The sequence below is a fragment of the Centropristis striata genome, chromosome 3, assembly GCF_030273125.1.
Source record: "Centropristis striata isolate RG_2023a ecotype Rhode Island chromosome 3, C.striata_1.0, whole genome shotgun sequence".
NCBI lineage: Eukaryota > Metazoa > Chordata > Actinopteri > Perciformes > Serranidae > Centropristis > Centropristis striata.
In genome coordinates this window covers 42,715,622-42,741,703 of record NC_081519.1, presented here as the reverse complement: position 1 = coordinate 42,741,703, position 26,082 = coordinate 42,715,622, and the positions used below count along the sequence as shown (strand labels likewise).

General features: G+C 37.6%; 3 protein-coding genes across 5 annotated transcripts in view; 1 reads left to right on the top strand and 2 right to left on the bottom strand.

Annotated features, from left to right (window-relative positions):
* Positions 1-7,787, bottom strand: part of mst1 (macrophage stimulating 1) — a 26,052-nt gene extending 18,265 nt beyond the window's left edge. The window contains exons 1-5 of one of the 2 annotated variants that reach the window (XM_059328743.1): positions 7,593-7,787; positions 4,586-4,730; positions 3,465-3,580; positions 3,265-3,379; positions 953-1,089 (exon numbers count right to left, since the gene is read on the bottom strand). In XM_059328743.1, the coding sequence (XP_059184726.1) occupies positions 953-1,089; positions 3,265-3,379; positions 3,465-3,580; positions 4,586-4,730; positions 7,593-7,641 (562 nt within the window). In that variant the 5' untranslated portion in view covers positions 7,642-7,787. The remainder of the gene's footprint in view (positions 1-952; positions 1,090-3,264; positions 3,380-3,464; positions 3,581-4,585; positions 4,731-7,592) is intronic. The other variant, XM_059328745.1, reaches the window with a different exon arrangement.
* A 149-nt stretch (positions 7,788-7,936) lies between these two features.
* On the top strand, positions 7,937-16,398 carry abhd14b (abhydrolase domain containing 14B). The gene is made up of 4 exons (XM_059328809.1): positions 7,937-8,180; positions 10,965-11,179; positions 13,192-13,433; positions 15,707-16,398. Exons 2-4 carry the CDS (start codon positions 10,966-10,968, stop codon positions 15,884-15,886), a joined length of 636 nt encoding a protein of 211 aa, XP_059184792.1. The 5' UTR covers positions 7,937-8,180; position 10,965; the 3' UTR covers positions 15,887-16,398.
* Positions 16,399-17,373: 975 nt separating this feature from the next.
* The window catches only part of cacna2d2a (calcium channel, voltage-dependent, alpha 2/delta subunit 2a), a 241,092-nt gene continuing 232,383 nt past the window's right edge, over positions 17,374-26,082 (bottom strand). For both annotated transcript variants that reach the window (XM_059328728.1, XM_059328729.1), the window contains 4 exons: positions 24,844-24,967; positions 24,416-24,525; positions 23,315-23,397; positions 17,374-21,467 (listed from right to left, as the gene is read on the bottom strand). In XM_059328728.1, coding sequence (XP_059184711.1) covers positions 21,345-21,467; positions 23,315-23,397; positions 24,416-24,525; positions 24,844-24,967 — 440 coding nt within the window. In that variant the 3' untranslated portion in view covers positions 17,374-21,344. The remainder of the gene's footprint in view (positions 21,468-23,314; positions 23,398-24,415; positions 24,526-24,843; positions 24,968-26,082) is intronic.

Below are 26,082 nucleotides of genomic sequence, written 5' to 3'. Positions count from 1 at the left end.
AAAATTATCAAAAAAACACACAAAATTACCAAAAAGGGCACAAAATTACAAAAAAGACACAAAATTACCAAATAAACCCACACAAAATTACCAAAAGACACAAAATTACCAAAAAGGACACAAAATTACCAAAAAAAAGACACAAAATTATCAAAAAAGACACAGAATTACCAAAAAAAGACTTCAGGTTTTAGGGGCTTATTTTTAAATCGCCCAAAGGTTTTGCAGGCATTTTTTCCAGGCGTTTTAGGCCTAAATGGGTTAAAGGAGCTGATAAATGTAATTTCTTTTGAAGGCTCATGGAAAAGACGATGTAATTTGGTGCTAATTACAGAGGAAATGTTGTTTGATTGGTGCACTTGGTAATTACAACCTTTTTTAACAAAGTAACCATGTTTTATTGAGCGCACAGCAGGCAGCAGGTTGACTGAACATGCATATTGAATTAGTTGAAAATTACAGGAAAACATACAATTTAGCAAGAAAGTTTCCAGCCAGATAAGTGAGTTTTGGTTTTCCTCTAAACTTCCTCTACAGGTCTGCTTATAAACTGCAACACAACTATAAAACACATTGTTTTACCCAATTATTTCTATAAAAATGTATAATTAATAACTATGTGTACTTTCTCAGAATAATGGAGCTAATGCAAAAAAAATTTTATTTTTATTTTAACTTTATCTTACCATTATAATTGATGTATAATAAAATATAGAAACTACTGTGTTTCTACCTGAGAGAGAATTCAAATATGACAAAATGCAGAAAATTCTCCTTAATCATTCGTACAAGCAACCTCAGGATGAATCTGTTGGTACTACTGGTTTTTGCATCAGGCCCATTATCTCTGTTTTCTCTCTGATCACACCAAATCATGCAGCTTGAACCAAGAAACTCTCTAGAAAATGTTTTCCAGAGCCATAAATGAAGCATGTTGGTGTATGGGTCGTACCATCTTTGCACTGGGGGATGCTGCAGCTCTCATAGCGGCGCTCGGGGTCGGTGGTGTAGCACCACGGACCGATCCGGTCCCCGTCTGGATTCCTGCAGTAGTTCAGCTCCAGACCGTTAGTCGCTAAGGGAGTCCACCTGAGACCGAGCAGAGAGTTTTATATGAAGAGTGACGGACTGTGTCGGCGCAGCCAAAATGCTTTAGGACAATGCCGCAGTTGTTGCTTTTATGAGCTCTTTTGTCTCAGCACTGTGAAAAAGCCAACTTAAAAAGCCTAAAACAGTGATTTAAGTTGGTAAAACTTGGAAATATGAATTATTGACATTTAGGGCAATAATGTAAGTTAGCACAACAAAGGAAGCCAGTTGTCTGCTCAAAAACAAGTTGGTGAGTTGTTGTTACTTATATCTTTAAGTTGGGGTTCACAACAAGGGACAATAGTTCTGATAACTCTTATTTCTTTGTTGGGAAATGTGGGAAAGCGGTGAAATTCATTAGCGAAAGCTAGCGGCTAACTGATGCTAGCGGCGCTGTTTGTTACAGCTACAAGAGTAGCCATTAGCGTATCAATGCTAACTCAAAATTGTGGTCGCAACATTAGCTGACATTTCATAGCGGCGTTACAATCGTGCCAATTCAGCACATTGCAGAAGTTAGCAGAAGTAAGGATTAAAAGTTATTACAATGTAAAATTATAAGTTAGTACAATTTACAGTTGAGTTGACAAAAATCTGAATTCAGAGTTGAGCAAACTCAAAAACAAAACTTAAAATATTTAGTTTAATTGTCCAACTTAAAATTTTATCGAAGTTTGTTGCCTTGAAATTTTGAGTTCACCCAACTTTCTCTTTTTGCAGTGAGCATTGGAGTGGAAATGTAACATGTTAAAAGAGCTCTCAGCTTTAAAGGGACAGTTCACCCCAAAATCAAACACAGGTTTTTCCTCTTACCTGTGGTGCTATTTAACAATATAGATTGTTTACACTGCAAAAAAAGAAAAGTTGGGTGAACTCAAAATTTCAAGGCAACAAACTTTTAAGTTAAATTTTAAGTTGGACAATTAAACTAAATATTTTAATTTTTGTTTTTGAGTTTGCTCAACTCTGAATTTCTCTGGCACGATTGTAACGCCGCTATGAATGTCAGCTAATGTTGTGGCCACAATTTTGTGTTAGCATTGATACGCTAATGGCTACCGCTAGCATCAGTTAGCCGCTAGCATTGGTTAGCTGCTAGCATCAGTTAGCCACTAGCATCAGTTAGCCGCTAGCTTTCGCTAATGACCACATTTCCCAACAAAGAAATAAGAGTTATCAGAACTATTGTCCCTTGTTGTGAACCCCAACTTAAAGTTATAAGTAACAACAACTCACCAACTTGTTTTTGAGCAGACAACTGGCTTCCTTTGTTGTGCTAACTTACATTATTGCCCTAAATGTCAGTAATTTATATTTCAAAGTTTTACCAAATTAAATCACTGTTTTAGGCCAAAAAAGTCGGCTTTTTTGCAGTGTAGGTGTGAGTTGCTGAGTGTTGAATATCAGCGGTAAAGATGTCCGCCTTGTTTTCTTAATTTTAGCGTGAATTGTCCCTTTAAAGGTTGACAGTGTAGGTGTTGGAGCTCTTTTTCATAAACTGAATACAGAAAGTAATTGGACACATTAATGTGATCTTAAAGCTGCATCAATTTAATCTTTTAGACACCATTAGCTAAAACCCCACAAAACTAACATATTTAGAAAAATAGCTGCCACATGCTGTTGGAAACAAGGTTGATGATAGTGGAGTATATGGACCAGACAAACCAAAACACCACAGTTAAAGGGGCTGAAAGCTGAGTGGATGTTCTGCAGCCATCTTCACCGCCTGCTCGCCTTTTAAAAATTTTATTTTGTCCTTTTTTTAGCAAATAAAACACACTGACAGTTGAATTAAGGGTCACATTGGAAACAATGAAGTGTTTGGCCTCAAAACATGTCTTGTTTGACTTCTTCTACAGTCATGGAAAAAACATTAGACCACCCTTTTTCTTAAATTTCTTATTCATTTTAATGCCTGGTACAACTAAAGGTACATTTATTTGGACAAATATAATGGTAGCAACAAAAATAGCTCATAAAAGTTTAATTTAAGAGCTGATATCTAGACATTTTCCATGGTTTTCTTGATATTGATGTTGGCTATTATCAAGAAAACCATGGAAAAGGCTAGATATCAGCTCTTAAATGAAACTATGAGCTATTTTTGTTGCTATCATTATATTTTTTTATTATTCTGGCTGTGAGTCCAACAACACGATGAATCCGTCTCACCTGTGGTCATGAGGGAACTTGGACCACCACTGCTGGCAGGTGAGCTTGCTGCTTGTGGTGAAGACTTTCCCTCGGTAGTCCTCTCCTTTACCCACAATGCACTTCCTGACATAGACTTCAAAATAAAACACAGACCTGTCAAACAGCTGCAGAACTGATGCGCCACATTGAACTCTGTGACCTCACACAGTGCGTCTCACCTTTCTTCTCGTAGAGGTCACAGTTCACGTTCCTCTTCACCTCGGCGTTGCTGCCGTCGCCCACCCAGGGCAGGTGTTTACAGGAGACGGTGGGACGCGTCTCGTAGTTGAACGCTCTGGTGTGGAGGGACATTCTCATGTTTGTACAAACTTTTGATAAAGCAGAAGTGTTCTTGTTGAGTCAAACTTGAGTCACCAAGTTTAAGACGTCAGACTCAAAATCAAAACAGACGTGAAACTCAACTTGGACTTGAAAATACGATTATTTTTTTTACTTAATTCCTCTTTTCGAACCGAAAAAAATAAAGAATATTGGAGGATATTACATACTGCCAGAATGTGTAAAAAAAAACCCAAACATACGAAAATATTTTGAGAAAGAAGTTTATGAGATTAAAGTGGCAAATCTACAAGAAAAAAATGTGCAGATTTATGAGATTTAAAGTGGTGAATCTGGGGGAAAAAAGTGGCTTTTTCCCCACTTTTTTCTCGTGAATCTGCAACTTTTTTTGCACAGATTCACCATTTTAAATCTCTTAAATCTGCGACTTTTTGTCTTGCAGATTTGCCACTTTAATCTAGTAAATTTGCAACTTTTTTCTTGAAATAATACCTGACTCTAACTACCAAATATAGTTCTTTGCCTGATAAAGGGTTAAAGTGGTGAATCTGGGAGAAAAAAGTTGCTTTTTCCCACTTTTTTCTCGTGAATCTGCAACTTTTTTTGTGCAGATTTGCCACTTTAATCTAGTAAATTTGCAACATTTTTCTTGTAGATTTGCCACTTTAATCTAGTAAATTTGCAACTTTTTTCTCTAAATATTACCTGACTCTAACTACCAAATATAGTTCTTTGCCTGATAAAGGGTTAAAGTGGTGAATCTGGGAGAAAAAAGTTGCTTTTTCCCACTTTTTTCTCGTGAATCTGCAACTTTTTTTGTGCAGATTTGCCACTTTAATCTAGTAAATTTGCAACATTTTTCTTGTAGATTTGCCACTTTAATCTAGTAAATTTGCAACTTTTTTCTCTAAATATTACCTGAAGTTACCAGATACAGTTCTTTGCCTGATAAAGGGTTAAAGTGATAGAGTGATAGAGTGATAGAGTGGAGGTGGGGTACCTGCAGTCCAGAGACAGCGAGCAGCGCGTGGCGCAGTCCTCCAGGTTCAGAGCCGCTATCGTCGACACTCGAGCAGAGTTCCAGGAGGTGGGAACCAGCTCTCTGCCCTCCGAGCGCTGGAAGTCATTCAGGGGGCTGCGTAGGCCTGTTGACAACAACACAACACAACAACAACACAACAACAAAGCTGAGTGACTGTCCCTCTGTCTCTGTCTGTTTGGTTCAGGTTTGAACCGCTCGCTGGCACCAGCTGCAACATTTGGGCACCAGCCTGCTCACATATAACCTTTGGACCAAGAAGCTGCTGCTGACAGCAACTACTGACCACTAATACTACTAATACTACTAATACTACTAATACTACTAATACTACCAGCTGTGGAAAAGTTATTAGACCCTTTACTAGTCTAAAAAATACCCCTTTACATGTGGTAACAAATCAAATCAAATCAAATCAAATCAAATAGTCTTTATTGTCATTATATAGTTCACTATACCAGCTATTCTCAACCTTGGGGTCGGGACCCCAATTGGGGGTCGCCAAATCATTTTGGAAGTCAGCTCCGTCTCCACTGTGTTAAAGTGTTAAAGTGTTCATGTGTTTTAGTCTTTTTGGTCACTTATTGTCTTTTTTTTGGTCATTTTGTGTGTTTTTTTGTCATTTTGTGTGTTATTTGGTCATTTTGTGTCTTTTTTTGATCATTTTGTGGTCAATTTGTGTCTTTTTTGGTCATTTTGTTTCCTTTTTTTTTGGTAATTTTGTGTCTTTTTTTAGTAAATTTGTGTCTTTTTGGTCATTTTGTTTCTTTTTTGGGTCATTTTGTGTCTTTTTTGGGTCATTTTGTGTCTTTTCTGATCATTTTGTGGTCAATTTGTATCTTTTTTGGGTCATTTTGTTTCTTTTTTGGGTCATTTTGTGTCTTTTTCGGGTGAGCTGAACTGTGCGTGTGAGATTGTGTTCAGTGAGCGGGGGTCGCAACTCAAAAAGGTTGAGAACTACTGTTCTATACAACGAAATTGAAAGTGCCACTGCATAAGGTGCATAGTTATGACAATCATAACACAAAACCAAACAACAAGACAACATGAGTAAAAACATTTTTTTTTTTTAAATACCGAGCTAAACAAGGACAAAAACAAGAACAAGGACATGTGATGTAATAAATAAGTATAAAAATAAATAAATGGCTACTGAAAATGCTATAATTTATACATGAGGTAGATAGTAGGCCTATGTTTTGCACATATCGATTGTATTGCACATGTCCGTCTTATTGCACCTTTTATTTAATTTATCCTGTGTGGGTGTTGAGAGTTCTGAGCAACTCCACTACTTGAAGCAAAGTACATAAACTCCTGGTCAAATATTTCTCCAATACAAGGGAAAGTTGTTGAGTCAGTCCTGGAGTACATGCTTTTAAAAGTACACATTCTTTTCAATGTCAGTGAGTTTTTATTATATAGTTGCCACAATGCATTTACAAAATCTAATGACTGGAAAAATGTAATCAAGTACAATACTCAAGTAAATATACTTGAGAGGAAAAAACCCTGCATTCAAGATGTTACTGACAAGAAAGCAAAGAATTATTATCAGCAAAATATTCTCAAAGTATAAAAAAAGTAAAAGGATTTATTCTACAGAACCTCCCTATTCACATTATGTTATTATAGTTATTTATTATTGTTTTTTTAATTACAAACAAATACATATAAGGGTATTTCAATGTTCAATATGCAGCCAATTAGTAGTATATTAGTATTATAGTGCTGTGTCATATCATAAAAGCTTGATTTTTATGTCAAAAGTACCTATAAGTGTCAAATAAATGTAGTGGAGTGAAACATACAATATTTCTCTCTAAAATATATTTAGTAGAAGTATCAAGAAGGATAAACTACTATAGGTACGCATGCATTCAATCAGAGCTACAATTACAACATAATAATCCTACAGAACTCAGAAAAATATTAAAATGAAAATAACTCGCTGTTGACTAATTTACACACTTCTTTGGAAACTCTTAATTAGATACTAAAATACATAATAAAACCAGAAAGTTAGGCTCTTTAAAAAAAAAAAGACTCTTAAATAACTAAAAGAAATTGACACTGATGCAGTGTAACTATTTATATTTAATCATTAATTAATCAATTACTTTAGTAAATATTCGAGGCACTTTTACTTTACTTGATTTTTTCCATTTGATGCAACTTTATACTGTTATACCACAACATTTCAGAGGCAAATGCTGATTTTTTTAAAAAACATTTTTTAATTCCACTACAATTATCTGACAGCTTTAGTTACTTTCAAATGACTATTTTCCAACTCCTTCCTGTTCAGGGAAAATAAACATACAATAATAATAATAATTGAACTTTTCAGATAAAATGAAGGATGAAATGTTCCTTCGTGTGTTGGAAAAAACATTTTTTTAAGCTAAATTAACTATTAAGAATCTCTGAATATTTCTACTGCGCTATAATAGTAAATTTAACTCTTACTTTAAGTACTTTAAGCAGCTGATTTTACACTGACATGCCTACTTAAGTAGCCTAAGGTTTCAAATTCAGAACTATTACAATATAATATATATATATATATATATATATATATATATATATATATATATATATATTACTATTATATTATTACAAAAAAATTATATATATATATATATATATTATTTTTTTTTTTTAATGTATTAATTTATTTATTTTTTGCTTAAGTAAAGGATCTGAACATGCTTTAAACACTGACATGCAAGCTGAATTACCACACAACAATCCTAGTATTATCAGAAAAATATTCAACTGAAAATAACTTTTTTTATTATTATTTCTCCCACATTTATTCTAAACAAACACACAGATACAGTTACTAACTACTTAACTATGATGTCAAACTACATAATAAATATTGAGGCTAATCATAACAACATAAACAACTACTATAATTGAAGACAATAGGACAAAAGAAAGTTATAGAATAAAAGTTTCTTACCGGTGGCCAGCCCGACAGAGAGGAGGAAACAGGGCAGCAGGAGTTTCATGGTTTGTGTTTCACGGTGAAGGAAAGTTTCAGCTATAAGTCAGTCGGTTTTTAGGGAAGTAAACATCCGATCAAAAAAAAAATCCCTTAAAAGTTCAGTATGATGTCAGAAATGAAGGCAGAAAACAGACTTGAAGAGCAGCAGCCCCACGGGAACACTGAGCCCTTAGTCAAACAGAGGCCCTAACCCCCAAAACACAGCCAATCAATACTGAGATTAATCATTAATGGAGAGTGGCACATCACTTCTTGCTCATGCACTTTTTTCCTCGACACTCAAATATTCACTCTAACACAAAAAACTTGGCAATTGAACTAAATATTTAGAAAAAAAAACCCTTGCAGGTTTGTTATTCTAACTGTCAGAATAAAAGCAGTTCTCTCTACCAACGCTAGACGTCACTAGCAGAATTTACACAGCAGCTGGTTTTTGCTGTTTTCCGGGATATAATGTGAAACTGCAGCAGGAGCAGCTTGTCCCCATAAACTGTCCTGTTTTATTTTGTAATCGTCGCTAATTTGCAGGAGGCTGCCAGACAGGTAAGAAAGAAGATTATTTTATTAACATGTTTGTGATCAACAAACTGAGCTCGATATGACAAATCAAATGATCTCATCTGGACTTTGATCAGAGTGTTTAACCTGCCAGCTGGCTGCAAACTCTCCTCTTTTACTCTTTTAACACTGAGTGACCTGCACTGTGGTCAACAAAATAAAAGTTCAGGATCTGGACGTATGGACACATTAATAGAAACTTGGTGCAAAACGCTGCAGCCAAATGCAATTCATGTCTAAGTGGAGCAACTTCTCCAATGTTTAACTTGTTGAGTCTCTGCCAGAGAGGCTGCTGCTGCTGCTGGACTCTAATAAATAAACTGCTGCTGTGCTAAAAGTCAGCAGCTCCAAACTGGTTCCATATAAAAGCTCTGGTTGTATTTATTACTGCTGGTAGTTTGATTTCCGTACTGTAGTCTAGTCGTAATTTCTTGAACCCAGAAATGTTGAGTACCCTAGTACTCTAGCAAGTTTTATTGCAGAAATGTCATCTATAGGCCTAGTAGATGGAATTCAACTTGGTTGCTAAAAGTTGCACTTTGGGCAATTTGCATAATTAGCATAATAAGCCAATAATAAGTCAAGACACCTGAGGTGAATAGGGTAAAACAAATTAAATAATAGATATCATCATGAAACTTTCTCAGCTGATTACTCATGTTAAGATGAGAAAAAAATGTATTGCATGTTTTTTGTATTTAAATGTTTACATATGCAAATGAGGCCATATCTCATCAAATATGCGCTCACTTGCATACAGACAAAATCAGATCGTTTCATAAAGTCATGCTCAAAAGAGTTGGTGAAAACCTTTATGGAACCTGGTCAGGAGGCAGTGTTGACCTATGGACGGACGGATTAAGAAATGAAGTGCCCCATGCAAAATAACTATATAACAGCATGCACAAACCCACAAGAACTATATATAATATGCAAAATAACTATAAAACAGCATGCACAAACCCACAAGAACTATATATAATATGCAAAATAACTATAAAACAGCATGCACAAACCCACAAGAACTATATATAATATGCAAAATAACTATAAAACAGCATGCACAAACCCACAAGAACTATATACAATATGCAAAATAACTATATAACAGCATGCACAAACCCACAAGAACTATATATAATATGCAAAATAACTATTTAACAGCATGCACAAACCCACAAGAACTATATACAATATGCAAAATAACTATATCCAGCATGCACATGTACACAAACTCAAGAACTATATACAAGAACTATATACAATATGCAAAATAACTATATCCAGTGCTTTTAGCACAATCACAACAATGCGTCTACTCAACTTCATCTGAAAGGAAAGTGCGTTTTCAAATATTCAACACTGTATTTTAAATTCCCTATTTAACATTTATAAGCATTTAAGTGTTCATACCACACTAATGTAGTTATATGCAGCTGTAAGGACATTTTTAATTGTTTAATCATTTATAATATGTGTTATTAGTTATAATTCTCCTATAAAGTCATTTAATATGATCACAACCAGGGATGGAAAGCCACTGGGTACAGTTTTGAGGTACTTTATTTTTATACATATATTTTTTACCATTACAAAGTACATTTAACAACAAAGTGCCCTATGCAACTATGCAAATATCTATGTCACAAAAGCAAATACACACAGGAAAAACAAACAAACTTGCAAAGCCTATGACTCACTTTTTAAACTTGAGGTTCTACTTGAGTATTTTAATTTTATGCCACTTTATAAACTGCTAATACATAATATGGTAATTTAATAAACTGCTATGTAATGCTATCAACTAAAATACCGATCAGTGTATACTGTGATTAAAATGTATCCCCACCTTTACCAGTTGCAACATTAAAATCATGATTATGAATGCATCCAGAGGTATAATGCAATGATCAGCTATATAACATTATGAAAAGAGCAATTCTGCATAAAAAATCTGAAAAAACGATGAACTGCTTCTCACCAATAAAAATTGTCAATAAACAGTTATTGGTGGATCCCAAACTAACTTTATTGCATATTTCCCCCTAGTGTATCATAGTGCTTGCTGTACATGCTGTGCTTGTGCTTGTATCATCAGTTTATAATTTAAAAAATATAATTTAATGGAATTAAATAATGCTAATAATGTATCAATCCCTAATGCTAAACGTATGTTTACTTAACCTCTGTAAAATTGTCCAGTAACAGTGTGAGGTAGGGCTGGGCGATAAAATAATATCACGATATTTCAGGCTATTTTTGCAATAACGATATTCTTGACGATATTACGAAATACTTAAAAAATGGAAAATATGATTTTTTTTGGTCTGTATAAATGAATAAAAATCTAAAATATAGTTGCCAAATACAAAATAATTTACTTTTGACTCTTGAGTATGAGCAAATAATAAAAATAACCATTTAGGGGTTTCAAGGGCATATTTTAATGACATTTTGTAAAGGAGAATAAAGGTTCTTGTATGTTTTATTCAAGGCATCTTATTTTGACAGTCTTCTTGTAAGTTCTGTGGTGGGTTCTGTTAACACACTGTGCTCTTATTTTGAAAGCTGCATGTGTTTAGGGACAGAGACTAAGTAGCTTTTTGTGATTAAAACAACTTTAACCACTACATCAAGAAGTAGGAATGTTGCCAATATCATGATATGCATTTTTTTTTTAAAACCATAAATAAAAAAAATACAGATATTATGGTGAACGATACGACATGGCACAGCCCTCGTGTGATGTTTTTCTGTGTTTGTGTCCAGGATGTCAGCTGTTAAGTTGTCCGAGGGGAGCGTGCAGGTGGACGGCTGCAAAGCGCCGCTGTTCTACCGACAGAGTGAACCTGCTGCAGGAGACGCCAGGATGTCAGTTTTACTCCTTCACGGCATCCGTTTCTCCTCAGAAAACTGGCTCAGCATCGGCACGCTGGAGACTCTGGCCAACGCCGGCTGCCGCGCGGTAGCTATCGACCTGCCAGGTGAGTTTGTGTCAGAGTCAGAGGGTCAAACCAGGAGCCAACAACTGACTCTTTATCTGTGTAGAAGCTAAGCCAATGCTTTAAGCCACTGAGGCATTTCAACAGGAAAACTAATTGACACGCTTTGACTTTGCCATGAATGATGAATGAGAGTCCAGTTGCTTTTCAGTTGAGATGCAAAACAAGTCCATTTATTTAACATCTCATGCTTTAATCACACTTTCTCTCTTACATACACTACTGGTCAAAAGTTTTAGAACACACCAACTTTTCCAGAATTTAATTGAAAATTATGCAGTTTAATGTCTTAGTGTACTCTGAAATTAATGCACATTTGCAACATTTAAAATTCTTTATTGAGCATGATAGTGTTTTGAGAGTAAAAAAAAGATTCAAAATCACATTTTATGTTGGACTAAAGGACTAAAAAAAGACACAAAATGACCAAAAAAAGACACAAAATGACAAAAAAAAGACACCCAAAGACACAAAATGACTAAAAAAAGACACAAAAAAACACAAAATGACTTACAAAGACATGAAAAGAATTCAAAAATGGACAAAACAGCCCAAGACTCCATAGAGTTAAGTTGTTAACCCATTTCTTGTTCCCTGAAAAAGGCCTACTTGTATAATTCTGAAATGTACATTATTTTCCAGTTTTGGTTAAGCTTACCTTTTTTTATTTACCTCTGGCAGTTCACCACTTACCTTTGGACCCTTTCAAGCTGTTCATTGGACTTGAACTGCTTGAATTTCAATAAAAAACTGGAAAAATCGGGGTGTTCTAAAACTTTTGACCGGTAGTGTACATCCACACGAAGCATTACGAGTGTATCGCATCGGTCAAAAACTGTTTTTCTTCTTCCGGTTGGAAAACACCTGGCGAGCCCCCATAAGGTTCCCACCTATATAGGCTGACCCGACAATCACAATTGGACCATGACACACACAACAATTAACATTAAATCTGCTCTTACAATCTGTCTCTGGATTCAGATACAAAACCAGAAATGCTTGTAGTTTAAACCAAAAATCATGGTAAATCAGGGAAATATTTTATTAATAACCAACAAACATTCATTAGTAATTCAATTTTCGTGTTTTCAAAGCATACATTTAATATTGGTGTACATTTAAAGAAACATGACATGACATTTTTCACAACTTTGGATATACAAAAAATGTTTCTGTCACATTATTTGTACTTTCCTGTGTTCAGATGCGGGTACATCTCTTTGCACCTGCTCCCTCTACTTCTCACTAAACCTCTCATCTAAAGGTTCTGGCATCCAATAAGTGTAACAACCTTATCTCCTGTTGTCTACTAATCCTCACTAGAGCTGCAACTAACCCATAACTTACTATTTCGGTAATTGATTAGTTGTTTTTATGTAATTTTTCATGCAAAACTTGTAGAAAATGCTGCTTCTGGCCCCTGAAATGTGGAGATTTCCTGCTTTTCTGTCTTGATAGATAGACAGATAGACAGACAGACAGACAGACAGACAGACAGACAGACAGACAGACAGACAGATAGATAACTTCATTCATCCCCAAAAAGGGATATTCGGTTGTCACAGCAGTCTGGTATTCAAGTACAATAAAATACAATAGAATAAAATACCAAAAAAGACACAAATTGACCACAAAATGATCAAAAAAGACACAAAATGAGCAAAAAAGACACAAAATGACCAAAAAAGAAACAAAATGACCCAAAAAAGAAACAAAATGACTACAAAAAGAAACAAAATGACCAAAAAAAGACACAAATTGACCACAAAAGACACAAAATGACTAAAAAAGACATTAAATGACCAAAAAGACTAAAACACATGAACACTTTAACACAGTGGAGACAGAGCTGACTAGTTGCCTTGGAGCAGCAGGTTGAATGAGTCTGTGGCTGAAGCTGCTCTGTAGCCTGTCCAGTGTTTTGTGTTTTGTTATGTCATATTAAACTGATTGTTTAATATGATTGCCCCCTCTTCCTGTCTCTGGTTCTGCAGGACTGGGCCGGTCCAAGTCAGCCGAGGCCCCGGCCCCCGTGGGCCAGCCGGCCCCCGCAGGCTTCCTGAAGGAGGTGTGTGAGCGTCTGAGCCTGAGCCCGGTGGTGGTGGTCAGCCCTTCCCTCAGTGGGATGTACTCCCTCCCCTTCCTGCTGCAGCACCAGGCTCTGATACGAGCGTACGTCCCCGTAGCTCCAATCTGCACCGACAAATTCACAGCCGAGCAGTACCAGAGTGTGAAGGTACAGTCTGTGTGTGAGCCGGCACTTTATATTCCTTTGTAGTTTCCTCTCCTTCTGAACTTTTACAGAATATGTGCTCTTCATTTCCTCTTTAAAAGCAAAACTTGAGCAACCGTGAATGTCAAAGCCCATTTTGCAGCACGGCCTCCTCTCCCTTTAACATGCAGCCATGAGAGGAGCAGATATCATGTGACTTTCACACCGGCTTTCATCCACCTCTTGACTTTTCCAGAATTCAATTTCCTAGATGGCAAACCAAGTGAATGTGAATTATCCATGAAGGAGACTTGTTTGGTACTAAAAAGTGCTTCCCCTCCAAAAACAAGCGAGCCTGTAAATGTAAAAGGAGTAAGAGCATCACGGCTGCTTCATGTTCACTGGCCCCGTTCACACCCGCCGCTAACATGCTGATCGCTAACGCTAAGCGCTAACATGCGTCCTGGGTGCTTTTTGCTGTTTGCACACCACATTCAGAGGTGGTCAGGGCCACATTTTTTTTAGCAGTATGTACATGAATGATTCCTGGGCCACACGAACAATTGTCTACTCATTTGATGTTCTTTGCAAAATCGCAAGTTCGTTCATATTCGAGCACAAACTATAACTTATTCACTTTATTGTGGCTTTGACCAGTATGCCTGAAAATGTCAAAAAGTCGATATATTAGTATATGTAATTAATTAAACTAAATATTTTAAGTTTGGTTTTTGAGTTTGCTCAACTCTGAATTCAGATTTTTGTCAACTCAACTGTAAGTTGTACTAACATATCATTTTAATTCTAACTTCTGCTAACTTCTGCAATTGTGCTGATTGTAACGCCGCTATGAAATGTCAGCTAATGTTGCGACCACAATTTTTGAGTTAGCATTGATATGCTAATGGCTACTCTTGTAGCTGTAACAAGCAGCGCCGCTAGCATCAGTTAGCCGCTAGCATAAATTAGCCGATAGCATCAGTTAGCCGCTAGAATCAGTTAGCCGCTAGCATCAGTTAGCCGTTAGCTTTCGCCAATGACTGAATTTCACCGCTTTCCCGCATTTCACAACAAAGAAATAAGAGTTATCAGAACTATTGTCCCTTGTTTTGAACCCCAACTTAAAGATATAAGTAACAACAACTCACCAACTTGTTTTTGAGCAGACAACTGGCTTCCTTTGTTGTGCTAACTTACATTATTGCCCTAAATGTCAATAATTTATATTTCCAAGTTTTACCAACTTAAATCACTGTTTTAGGCCAAAAAATACAAGATGGCTTTTTTGCAGTGTGTGTGTGGTGCAAACACTGTGAGAGGTTGCAAAAGTCAAGATACATAAGGTAAGCTAGCCCTAAAGCATACCTTGCCGTCGTCTTTTTTGCTCTAAATGAGACCATAATTTACAGAATGAACATCATGAGGTATTGAAGAATACTTGAAACAAACGATTGACACCATAAACTTACCAGGAAAATGTTTACTGGGGAGATGAATCAGGTTAGAAGTCGAGTCATTTTCCAATTGACTTGCATGCAATTGGACTCATTTTTGCATCCAGTGAGTCGCCCCCTGCTGACCGTTAGAGAGAATGCAGCTTTAAGGCACTTCGGCAGTGACTTGACTGAGGTTGCTGCTTGGTTATTGTCTTGCTGCCTCCACAATATCCAGAGGTAAAGCTCAGTTTTATCTGCTTTCAGAATAAGTGCACAAATAAAGAGTGTGGACAGAAGACTCCGTCTGTTTCTAAAATTGAGCATAAATGAGACACAACAGCTTCTTTTCAGACGCCAGAAATGTTTTTGAAGCTGTTCAACCGGCTGACAAACACTTAATTTAACATGAAAGTCCCCCAACTTTTTGTAAATGTAATACTACATCTTTGGAGTACCCCTTTAATGTAATGGCATATATATTTATATTGGTGTAAAGTGACTTTTTATTCAGGGATCTGAATACTTTTTCCACAGCCGATAAAAGCTAATACGAATTCCTGGCTGGCTTTTCTGTTCTGACTCTTTTTATTTTTATTCTTATTGACGTATAAATTAGTCACAGCCAATAACAATAAAAAAAGCTTGCCTCTTATCTTTTTATAAGACCTGTTTGAATTTTTTTGAACTTGAGGTAGAATAGAGGACACCTACAAAATCCCTTTAGCTACGGGCTTGAATTTAAAAACAAACAAATAAAAAAAACAGATTTTATACTAAAAAAAAAGAGAGAGAGAGAGAAAGGGCTCATCTGAAAGATCTCTTTACCGTCTGGTGGGTGTCTGTGTCCCGTTTGTCCTGCAGGTCCCATCGCTGATTGTTTACGGGGACCAGGACGCTCAGCTGGGAGAGCTGTCACTCAACAACCTGAAGAATCTGTCCAATCACAGCGTGGTGGTGATGAAAGGGGCAGGTCACCCCTGTTACCTGGACGACCCGGACACCTGGCACAAAGCTCTCACTGACTTCCTGAACACGCTGTGAAGCTCCTCGCCGAGTATCAGTGGAGAGATTCTCAACAACAACAGTCACACTTAAATGATTTAGAGGAGCTGCACAAATAAACACATTATTCATTCATGAGAAATTTAGGCCACAAGCGCCCTGCATGACCTGATTTTGACTTTTTAAATAGCGGCAGTTATAAAACTGGAAATCAAGACTTTTTATAATGCTGAGATGAGGCTCAAACTTTCAGACGTTTTGAGAAATATGCTAATTAACTTCTGCTGCTTGGAGTTAAATGAGAAGAATGATATATCTATATGGTAAATATGAAGCTACCGCTAACAGTCAGCCATTTAATTAACATGATCTCATCATTTCATCTACACAAACAAAACACCACACGTTGAAATGAAGTGAAAAATATGAACATTATTTAATAACTGATTCTCTGTAATAAACAATTTGAAAATATTTTACAAGGAGTCACAGACACAATATTTTACAAATTTTGCCCTCTTCTTCTTCTTTTTTTTCTTTTTTTTTTTTAGCTTCATCTGTACAAAAGAATGGAGCGACATGGACCAGTGCCCAGAAAAGAAGGAGCTAAATCTTCCACGCACACAAACATTCACACTCACACACGCACAAGAAATAAAAACAAAAAAGAAAATAATAATTCAAAAACATTTTGACTTCAGATCTCAAACTTATCAACAGTGCTGTATTCCTATATTTTTTATATAACTTCACTTAAAATTCGATTTTACTCTTCGTTTTTTTTTTCTCTAAATGTTGCTGTTATTTTTTTTTTTACACACTTGTCAAACATGGTCACATAGCACCAGACTACAGACTACAGAATCACATACACACGTGTCTTTCCCACAGAGACGCACCAACACAGATGCAGCGAGGGTCGGGAGGAGGGCGAGAGGCTTTAAGAAACCAGGGTCCTGTCCTAAAGCTGACCCCCTCCCACTCATCATCCCCAAGCTGGTCCAATTTTCAATTTTTTCATATTTTTTTTGTTTTTGGCAAAAGTAAATTTGTCAAACCACAGAAATCAGACGTGTGTCCCCTTCAGAGAACGTTCTCTGTTGGGATTCACACTCAGACGTCACTACATGATTCCTCCGTGACCTCCTGTTGGACGGGCCCGTGCTGCTCTGTGGAGACCCACTCCCTGAGCTTGCCTCTGACACCCGCTCACCAAAAAAAACTCCCCCCAAAAAATAAACAACAACAACAACCAAACACCTGGGAAGTGATGTCCTTGGCGTACTTCTGCCTGGTGCTTGACATCTCCCAGCTGGGCATGAATAAGTGTCATTACATGTTTGCTTATAGGTGTATTGTGCATAATGTCTTGGTGCAGGTGCAAAAAAACTTGTAGGCCTACATATTTACTTTTATGTGCGGACCGTAAGCGTACAGGAGACGAAGTTGCAGGGGGTACATTTCCACAGGCACGTGTAGCTCATTTACAGACGGTGGAAACAGGAAACAGGGGAATACGGACAGAATTAAATGGCACAGACAAGAGACAAACGGATGCCAGAAAAGTAAAACTGCATCCGGCATCAGATGACTCTGTAGGTAGTCAACGTCTCTGAGAGAAGCCGAATTGGAAAAATCTGTTTAATTGATTGTTTTTATTCAGTCGTTTTTGTTTTTTTCTGAGTCAGATTTATTCGGAGCCGCGCTGCAGTTACTGTGCCAGCATGTTTGTCACATCAAATAGTAGTAACTACTGTACAGAGTGTGAAGTTAAAGGAGCAGTGTGTAGGATTTAGTGGCGTCCCGTCTGTGAGGTCACAGGATGCAACAAGCCCCTCCCCCTTTCAAACGTGAAGAGAACCGTAAGGTGGCCTTCCTGTTATCTAAAAACACCGCAGAACCAGTGGTTGATTTGTTTTCCCATGGAAGATGACGCGAAAAATTTGTATTCTGTAGAGAAAAGTTATAGCACACCGATCCCGATCAAACCGCACGTTTTGATATATAATTTGTTGTGCAACTCTTCAAGTTGTAGGACTAGTAGCGGGACGAAATTGCGTACGACCCTTTACTGAATGTAGATATAAAGGGCTCATTCTAAGCTAACTAACACAACAATACTTAGTTTCAGTTGATCAAACACTAATGAAAACACAATAGATGTTGCATTAATAACTTTCAACTGCCGCTTAATTTACTTTGCAGATATGTGAAATCAGAAAACTTGTTTATTTCTGTTGTCAATTTCAACTTTTATGTTGCGCAGCTATCCAACCTAGCGTCTTCTTGGTCTTTGATAAACCAAATCAACCCAACAGCTACATCTGGAAACCACAAGTCAGACTATAAACGGCTAGTTTTGCTGGATAAACTGGATAAACTTTCCTTTTCTCCTGATTATGAATCCCACTCCTTTACTTGGTAAGACCCGGCAGCCTGTGTAGCAGCCCGACTGGTTAAGGTTAGTCAGGATAGCCATATAGGATTAAGATAGATAAATTCAGCTACCTAAGATATGCTAATTCAGCTAATAATGTTCATGGCAAGTCTTGTGAAGGAAAGGAGGTGGATTCATTAGTCTGTGGACCGACACCTGTTGTTTTAAACCTGAAAGAACCTCTTCATGCTGACACAAGCACTAAACTTGTAGCCTGAAGAGATCTGCATGATATGTGATCACATGATTCTCACATGATCTAGTGATCAAGAATCCAGCTGTGGTGCAAGGTAATGACTTTACTTTGGTAGGTATATAAAGCATCAAACCTACATTTGAGATGAATAAGATTTTCAGTTTCTCAGTGTCATTAAAGTGGACGTACGCTGTAATCAAACATTTTGAACATCACATTTCAGCCATTAGATGCCACTAAACCATCCCCACTGCTCCTTTAAGGTTCATATTGTCGCGTGAGTCGACCCACCTGAGCAACACAGTGAGTTTTGGGTGGGTGGGTGTGGACATTGAAGGTCGGAGGCTTTGTGAAAATTTAAAACTCCCCACTTGGCTTTCAAGCATTTAATCAAAAAAAACAGGCATCAATCAAATAACGAATCATTCCAAGACGCAAAAATACAAAATCAGAGCTCACTATATTTACTGCAGAACACAGAGAAAACCCAGGGGAGCTAATATTCTGGAGGGTCTATTTGTGTGTGCGTGAGTGTACATGAGGGAGGGTTAATGTTTCAGAGCTCCGTGCTGTGTAACACTAAGGCATTTAGAGAGGCTTTCGTTAACTATGTTGCATTTGAAGCAGAAAAAACTGATGAACTACACATTCTTCCTCTGCTCCCTTTAGATAAACATTTAGGCAGACTGATGGTTAAAGATGGATTCTTTTTGTTTCAGTAAAATCCCTTTTTTTTTTCTCTCCTCCACAACAACAACAACAACACCGGATTTAGTCCGTTGCAACGTAGGAACAGGAAACAGCTATGCTACCACAACTGTCACCCCTCACACACTCAGTTTAAAGACATTCCCTTTGAGGGTTTTTAACGCAAACTAACAAACACACACACATCCACACATACACACACACATCCACGCACAAACACATACAATTCAGGCAGAACTATAGCAGTCAGGTGGCCCTAAAAATGCTCTATGGCCAGTTAAGTCGCTGTATACTGATAGTGTATCGTAGCTCTATACATGGCTTGTAAAGGAACGGTATAGTAACTCCATATGATGGCAGTCAGGTGGCTCTGCAGAGAGCTCAGCGAATACATTAAGCGAGAGCCGGTTTGGGTGCCGTGGCTCTGTGTAAAGCTATTTCTATAGCCGACAGATTGAGTCTCACAGGCTCCTGCATGATCCGAAGCCTCAAAGATGGCTGCGTTATAAAGGTACTATACAGTAGCTCTACTCTTATACAGCCCATGTGGTCCAAAACAAAGTGCGTCAAGGCACTATGAAACAGAGCGGCTCCTAAACATGGGAGTCTAAATGACTTTTCACACATCGTAATGATGGAATGATGAACTGTGACGGATTACAACCAGACTACTAACTGCACGTGATCACCATATTTAGTTGCCTCTTCTGCACTTTTGTTGGAAAATGTTGATAAGCCCCTATCCCCCAGCAGCGAATGGTTTTGAAGTTCAAACAGCATCAGTCAAAGGTAATACTAGCCCCAGAAAAAAAGAAGAAGAAGAAAAAAAAGGAGGAGAAACCCACCTTGAACTATGAGAGTCATGAGGCAGAGATCTTTGTGTCTGTTGTGTGAGCAGACGTAAAGCACATATACAGACTGTGATTAGGAGCGTTAGTTAGTTAGTTAGTTAGTTAGTAGAGGTTACTGGAGAAGCCTCATGAGGATTGGCAGAGGTGAGCTTTCGCATCAGAGAGCACAGGGATTCCTTTTTTTTTTTTTTTTCTCTTTTAAACATCAGTCCAAAACCAGAGGTCAGAATGGTTAATTGATCATAATAAAGGAGAATAATAACACGACATCAACGACGCTCCGATTCTGCAGCGACCGAACACTGATTCATATTTTACAGCTGTCACTAAGTGTGTGAGCCGGATAGCCTTAAATATGAGGAGAAATACTTCAAGAAATGCGATTACCATCATGTAATTACAATAATCCCCAAGTGGACGTCTTTTTAAAAAGCATTAATCTGTAATTAGGCGCTACACAAAATGAATCAGCATTCAGTTTCTCAGAGAGCCTCCTCTTCCTCTTCCTCTTCCTCTCATCCTAAATCTAAATCAGAAGCCATTTCCCTCCTCGTGTTTTGGCTATAAAAAAATAAGACCACATGAAAGTCTATCTCATTTTGGCAAGTAGATATAGTGCATAAATTAATTAATGTCATTTTTTTAAATTAACACCTAACGACTTCCTTTTTCAAATCAAAACCTAAATACACGGTGTAATGTTTGGAATACTCATCACTTCAGCGGTTTATACTTGACATTTTTGAATACTTGACAGTTCTTTTTTTTTCATCTGTTATTTTCTTTAATGGTGGCTATAACTGGCTGAATGGTCCACAGCCTCTTGGTGGAGGCCAATGACAGAGCGGTGAGGCTCTGAGATGGAGGAGAGGAGAAGAAGTCCAGAAGGCAGACAGACGACCTCATCTCTCCAGTCTGTGTAAGGTCGGCGGGAGGTCCGTCCTCTTTCTCCTCCCTTCACTGGATGGAGGAGGTGGTGGTCATGAGGGGCGGGGGAGGAGGGGGTTGTTTTCTCTTTTCTGACGTTCCTCTGACTCCTCCTGCAGATGAAGGTTAACTGGCGGAGGACACAAACGTCCGGCAGTTGTCACTAAGCGACACAGACTGAAGCGAGCTGGTTAGCGCGGCGCTCAGGGCTTCCAAACTCGCCGTGAAGGGAAGTCCCATTATTACCTATGACTATATCGGGGGAGGGGGGGGGGCACAGGGCGAGGAGGGGGGAGGTGGGGTTGGAGGGTTGGAGGGTTTCAGGTCGGGGGAAGAAGCTCAGGAGGGCTAAAAGGAGGATAAGTGAAGGAAAATGAATTAATGTAGTAGAGAGTGGAGGTGGGGGCTGAGGGCCGGGTAGAGCAGCAGCAGCTGGATGATCAGTAAGGTGGAGAGGGACGGACGGAAGGAGTGGCCCCGCCCACAGTCTGACGTGTTCTCCTGCAGAGAGAAAGACACTTTTTTTAATACTAGCCATTTCTGCTGTTTACATTCTCACAATCTTTCTTTATGCTCTAGTGCAGTAGTTCTCAACCTTTTTGAGTCGCGATGTTGTTGTCCGCGACCCCCGCTCACTGAACACAATCTCACACACACAGTTCAGATCACCCAAAAAAGAAACAAAATGACCAAAAAAAGGAAACAAAATGACCAAAAAAGACACAAATTGACCAAAAGAGACACAAAATGACCAGAAAAGACACAAAATGACTCAAAAAAGAAATAAAATGACCAAAACGACACAAAATGACTAAAAAAGACACAAAATGACTAAAAAAAGGAAACAAAATGACCAAAAAAGACACAAATTGACCACAAAATGATCAAAAAAGACACAAAATGACCAAAAGAGACACAAAATGACCAGAAAAGACACAAAATGACCAAAAAAAGGAAACAAAATGACCAAAAAAGACACAAATTGACCACAAAATGATCAAAAAAGACACAAAATGACCAAAAAAAGACACAAAATTACCAAAAAAAGACACAAAATGACCCAAAAAAGAAAAAGAAAATTACCAAAACGACACAAAATGACTAAAAAAGGAAACAAAATGACCAAAAAAGCCACAAAATGACCAAAAGAGACACAATATGACCAGAAAAGACACAAAATGACCAAAAAAGAAACAAAATTACCAAAACGACACAAAATGACTAAAAAAAAGACACAAAATTACCAAAAAAAGGAAACAAAATGACCAAAAAAGACACAAATTTACCACAAAATTATCAGAAAAAGACACAAAATGACAAAAAAAAGACACTAAGTGACCAAAAAGACTAAAACACATGAACACTTTAACACAGTGGAGACAGAGCTGACTTCCAAAATGATTTGGCGACCCCCAGAAATCTGTAACTGTAGCTGTAAGAACACAACTGCAGCTTCTGATCTGTGTTTTTAATACTGTATGCTCACTGATAACATATGCTTCTCAACTTATTTGCACAGTGAGTCAGAACCAAAAACTAAACACACACGCCTGCTGTCCCTTTTCATGCTAAATCTTTTTGTAAAGAGGGAGGTGGAAATTTCCTCTTCCTCCTTCAGAACAGTATACTTTAAAATTTCATTTTACTCAAAGAACTATATTTGGTAACTTCAGGTAATATTTCAAGAAAAAAGTTGCACATTTTCTAGATTAAAGTGGCAAATCTACAAGAAAAAAAGTTGCAGATTTACGACAAAAAAGTGGCAAATTTACTAGATTAAGGTGGCAACTTTTTTCTCCCAGATTCACCACTTTAACCCTTAATAGGACACTCATTGAAATACTTGCAAATTCCAAATTTCAACCCTAGAGAATATTGGAGGATATTACATACTGCCAGAATGTGTAAAAAAAAAAAACATACAAAATAATATTTTGAGAAAAAAGTTTACGAGATTAAAGTGGCAAATCTACGAGAAAAAATGCGCAGATTTATAAGATTTAAAGTGGTGAATCTGGGAGAAAAAAGCTGCTTTTTTCCCCACTTTTTTCTCGTAAATCTGCAACTTTTTTCGTGCAGTTTTGCCACTTTAAATCTCTTAAATCTGCGACTTTTTTTCTCGTAGATTTGCCACTTTAATCTCGTAAATGTGCAATTTTGTATCTCGAAATATTACCTGAATAAAGGGTTAATAAAACAGGAGTAATAAAACACTAATATTGTAAGATCACCTATTTCTAGTCCTATTTACCAGAGAATCTATTCCATGAACAACACAGTTTCCTACATTTATATTTCTGCCAACTGAAAGTTTGTTTTACTTTTAATAATTGTGCTGAGAATCTTACAGTGACGTTATTGTCATAGCAGGTGGAGGGTCCTTTTCGATAGCGCGCCACAGTCAATTCTTCACATGGATTTTCCTCCTTGACTGAAAAGTGACTCGATTAAGGAAAATTAAAAAATCCTTTGAATTTCTCCATCCTGTGTATCATTATGAGCACACACACTGATTCCTCACGCAGTCCTAGAGATGTAAAACGACTGGTCATAATGAACCTGGTCTAACAGGAATCCGTGAAATAGCCACGGATTTCGCTTAACTCAAAATCCGTGGAATAGCCACGGAATCACTCAAATTTCCGTGAAACTGACACAGATTTCGCTACAATGCAAGTTAATGACAGTCATATCCCGTGGCTATTCCATGGATATTTGTTCCTATTGGTTTGTTCCAAGTCACGTGACTTTCAAGGTCCCGGCGGTCAGAACAAAAAACATGGCGGACAGTTCTCTCATTTTTAGTGAAAAAATCAATATTTTGACTTAGTTTCTGCATAAAAATGGATTTTGATCACATTTCTAGCGAGAAATATATGTTTTATTTTCTAAATATTCACTCAGTGAATGTACATAATCACTTTGTGGTGAAGATCTCGCCAGAAAAATATGACTGTCATTAACTTGCATTGTAGCGAAATCCGTGTCAGTTTCACGGAAATTTGAGCGATTCCGTGGCTATTCCATGGATTTTGAGTTAACCCATTGAAGCCTGGAAAGCGTTTACGTCATTTTGTAGTATTTGTATAAGCTCTCAAATACTTTTGGAATTTCATTTCTATCTGCTACAGAGGCTGAAAAATCTATTATTTAGTAGAAGCGTTGACACTTCTGTTGAATTTCCAGAAAAACTTCAGGTTTTAGGGGCTTATTTTAAAATCACCCAGAGGTTTTACAGGAAGTTTTAGGCGTCAATGGGTTAAGCGAAATCCGTGGCTATTTCACGGATTTCTGTGAGACCAGGTTGTCATAATTCACACCGTCGTGATAAAAATAACCTTGAAATGAAAGTGGCACATCTGTGCTTCGACAGGTACGGTGATAAGGAGATAAAATCTAGTGTGTCTTCTTCGTCTCTGCCAGCTGGTGTACAATGTGAAAAAGGATACACTCCTCCTCCTCCTGGGACAGTTTCTCTATCTCACAGGTGTTGCACGGCATCTTCTCCGCCACCACAAACAGCAAGTTGGTGTTGTTTATCCTCTTGGCATGAATCAGCCTGCAGAGAGAGAGAGACACAGACAGAGAGAAAGAGAAAGAGAGAGAGAGAGAGAGACAACTCTGTCAACAACCCCCCTCTGCTCACTTACATCACAGCCTCATTTGCTAATGGATCAGCGAGATTCATGAGAGCGTCTTGTAAGGCTCATTTAGCCAATGATATGACCGTTTCATTAAAGCTGATGCGGTTTAATCATCACCAGAGTTTATTAGCTCCGACAGAAAGATGAATCCGTCTTGTTAACTGTGCCTCTGTCACAGTGCGAGTCTTTGTGTGTGTGTGTGTGTGTGTGTGTGTTTTATTGTGTGTACAGACCTGGAGCAGTTGCCACAGTCTTGCAGGATGTTGTAGGAGCTGCTGAGATTACTTAAGTAGTACTGGGTCTGGATCATTACACAACTCCGCTCTTTGGAGTCGATTCCGTCTGCATCCACCTCATCTGCAGCGTCACCAGAGCACAGAGACATGAGAGTTACACTTGTCACTTCACATGATTTATAATATCTGATTCTGGAAATGGGATCACGAGGATGAATGTCTGCACAAAAGCTGGAAAACCTCATTTACAGTTTGCGCACTCAGGCTGGGGAAGTGTAACTGAGGACAACAAACTAATTTCACAAGAAGACTGAGCACTTCATATACTCATAGATACATCATTCAGTCAACAGTCAGTGCACTTTGAAATTCCTGGCTCATAAGGACTTTAACCCTTTTAGGGCACTTTTATTCTGTCACATTTTACTCACGGTGGCATTGTTTTTCACTGCAATATTTTACCCCTGCACGTCTATGGAAACAGCAAAATCATGGGGAGAAGTAGGGAGAAACTAAAAGGTGTCTTTTGTGCAGAATAACACGTTAATAATGCCATAAATCATCAAAACAGAAAAAAGTTTAGATTTCTGCTGTTTACATTTTCACAACCTCTCTTTATCCTCTAGTCCAGCTGTTCTCAACCTTGGGGTCGGGACCCCAAATGGGGTTTCTGGGGGTCGCCAAATCATTTTGGAAGTCAGCTCTGTCTCCACTGTGTTAAAGTGTTCATGTGTTTTAATGTTTTTGTTCACTTAATGTCTTTTTTGGTCATTTTATAGGTTTTTTTAGTCATTTTGTATCTTTTTTTAGTCATTTTGTGTCTTTTTTTTGGTAATTTTGTGTCTTTTTTTTTGTCATTTTGTGTCTTTTTTTGGTCATTTTGTGTCTTTTTTGGTCAATTTGTGTCATTTTTTAGTCATTTTGTGTCTTTTTGGTCATTTTGTTTCTTTTTAGGGTGATCTGAACTATGCGTGTGAGATTGTGTTCAGTGAGTGGGGGTCACGGACAACATGCATGTTAAATTGGGGGTCGCGACTCAAAAAAGTTGAGAATAGCAGTTCTAGTCTGTAGGCAGTTCAGTAGAACGTTCACTGGATTTATCTATTCTCTATTTTTTACAAGAACTGGTTTGTGCAAGCACTTGAATTTTGGCAAAATCCTAAATTACACATTTGGAATAAAGTGATTTTGAAGAAATATCAGGATTTTAAGCTTAGATGTGGTTACTTTTCCTGA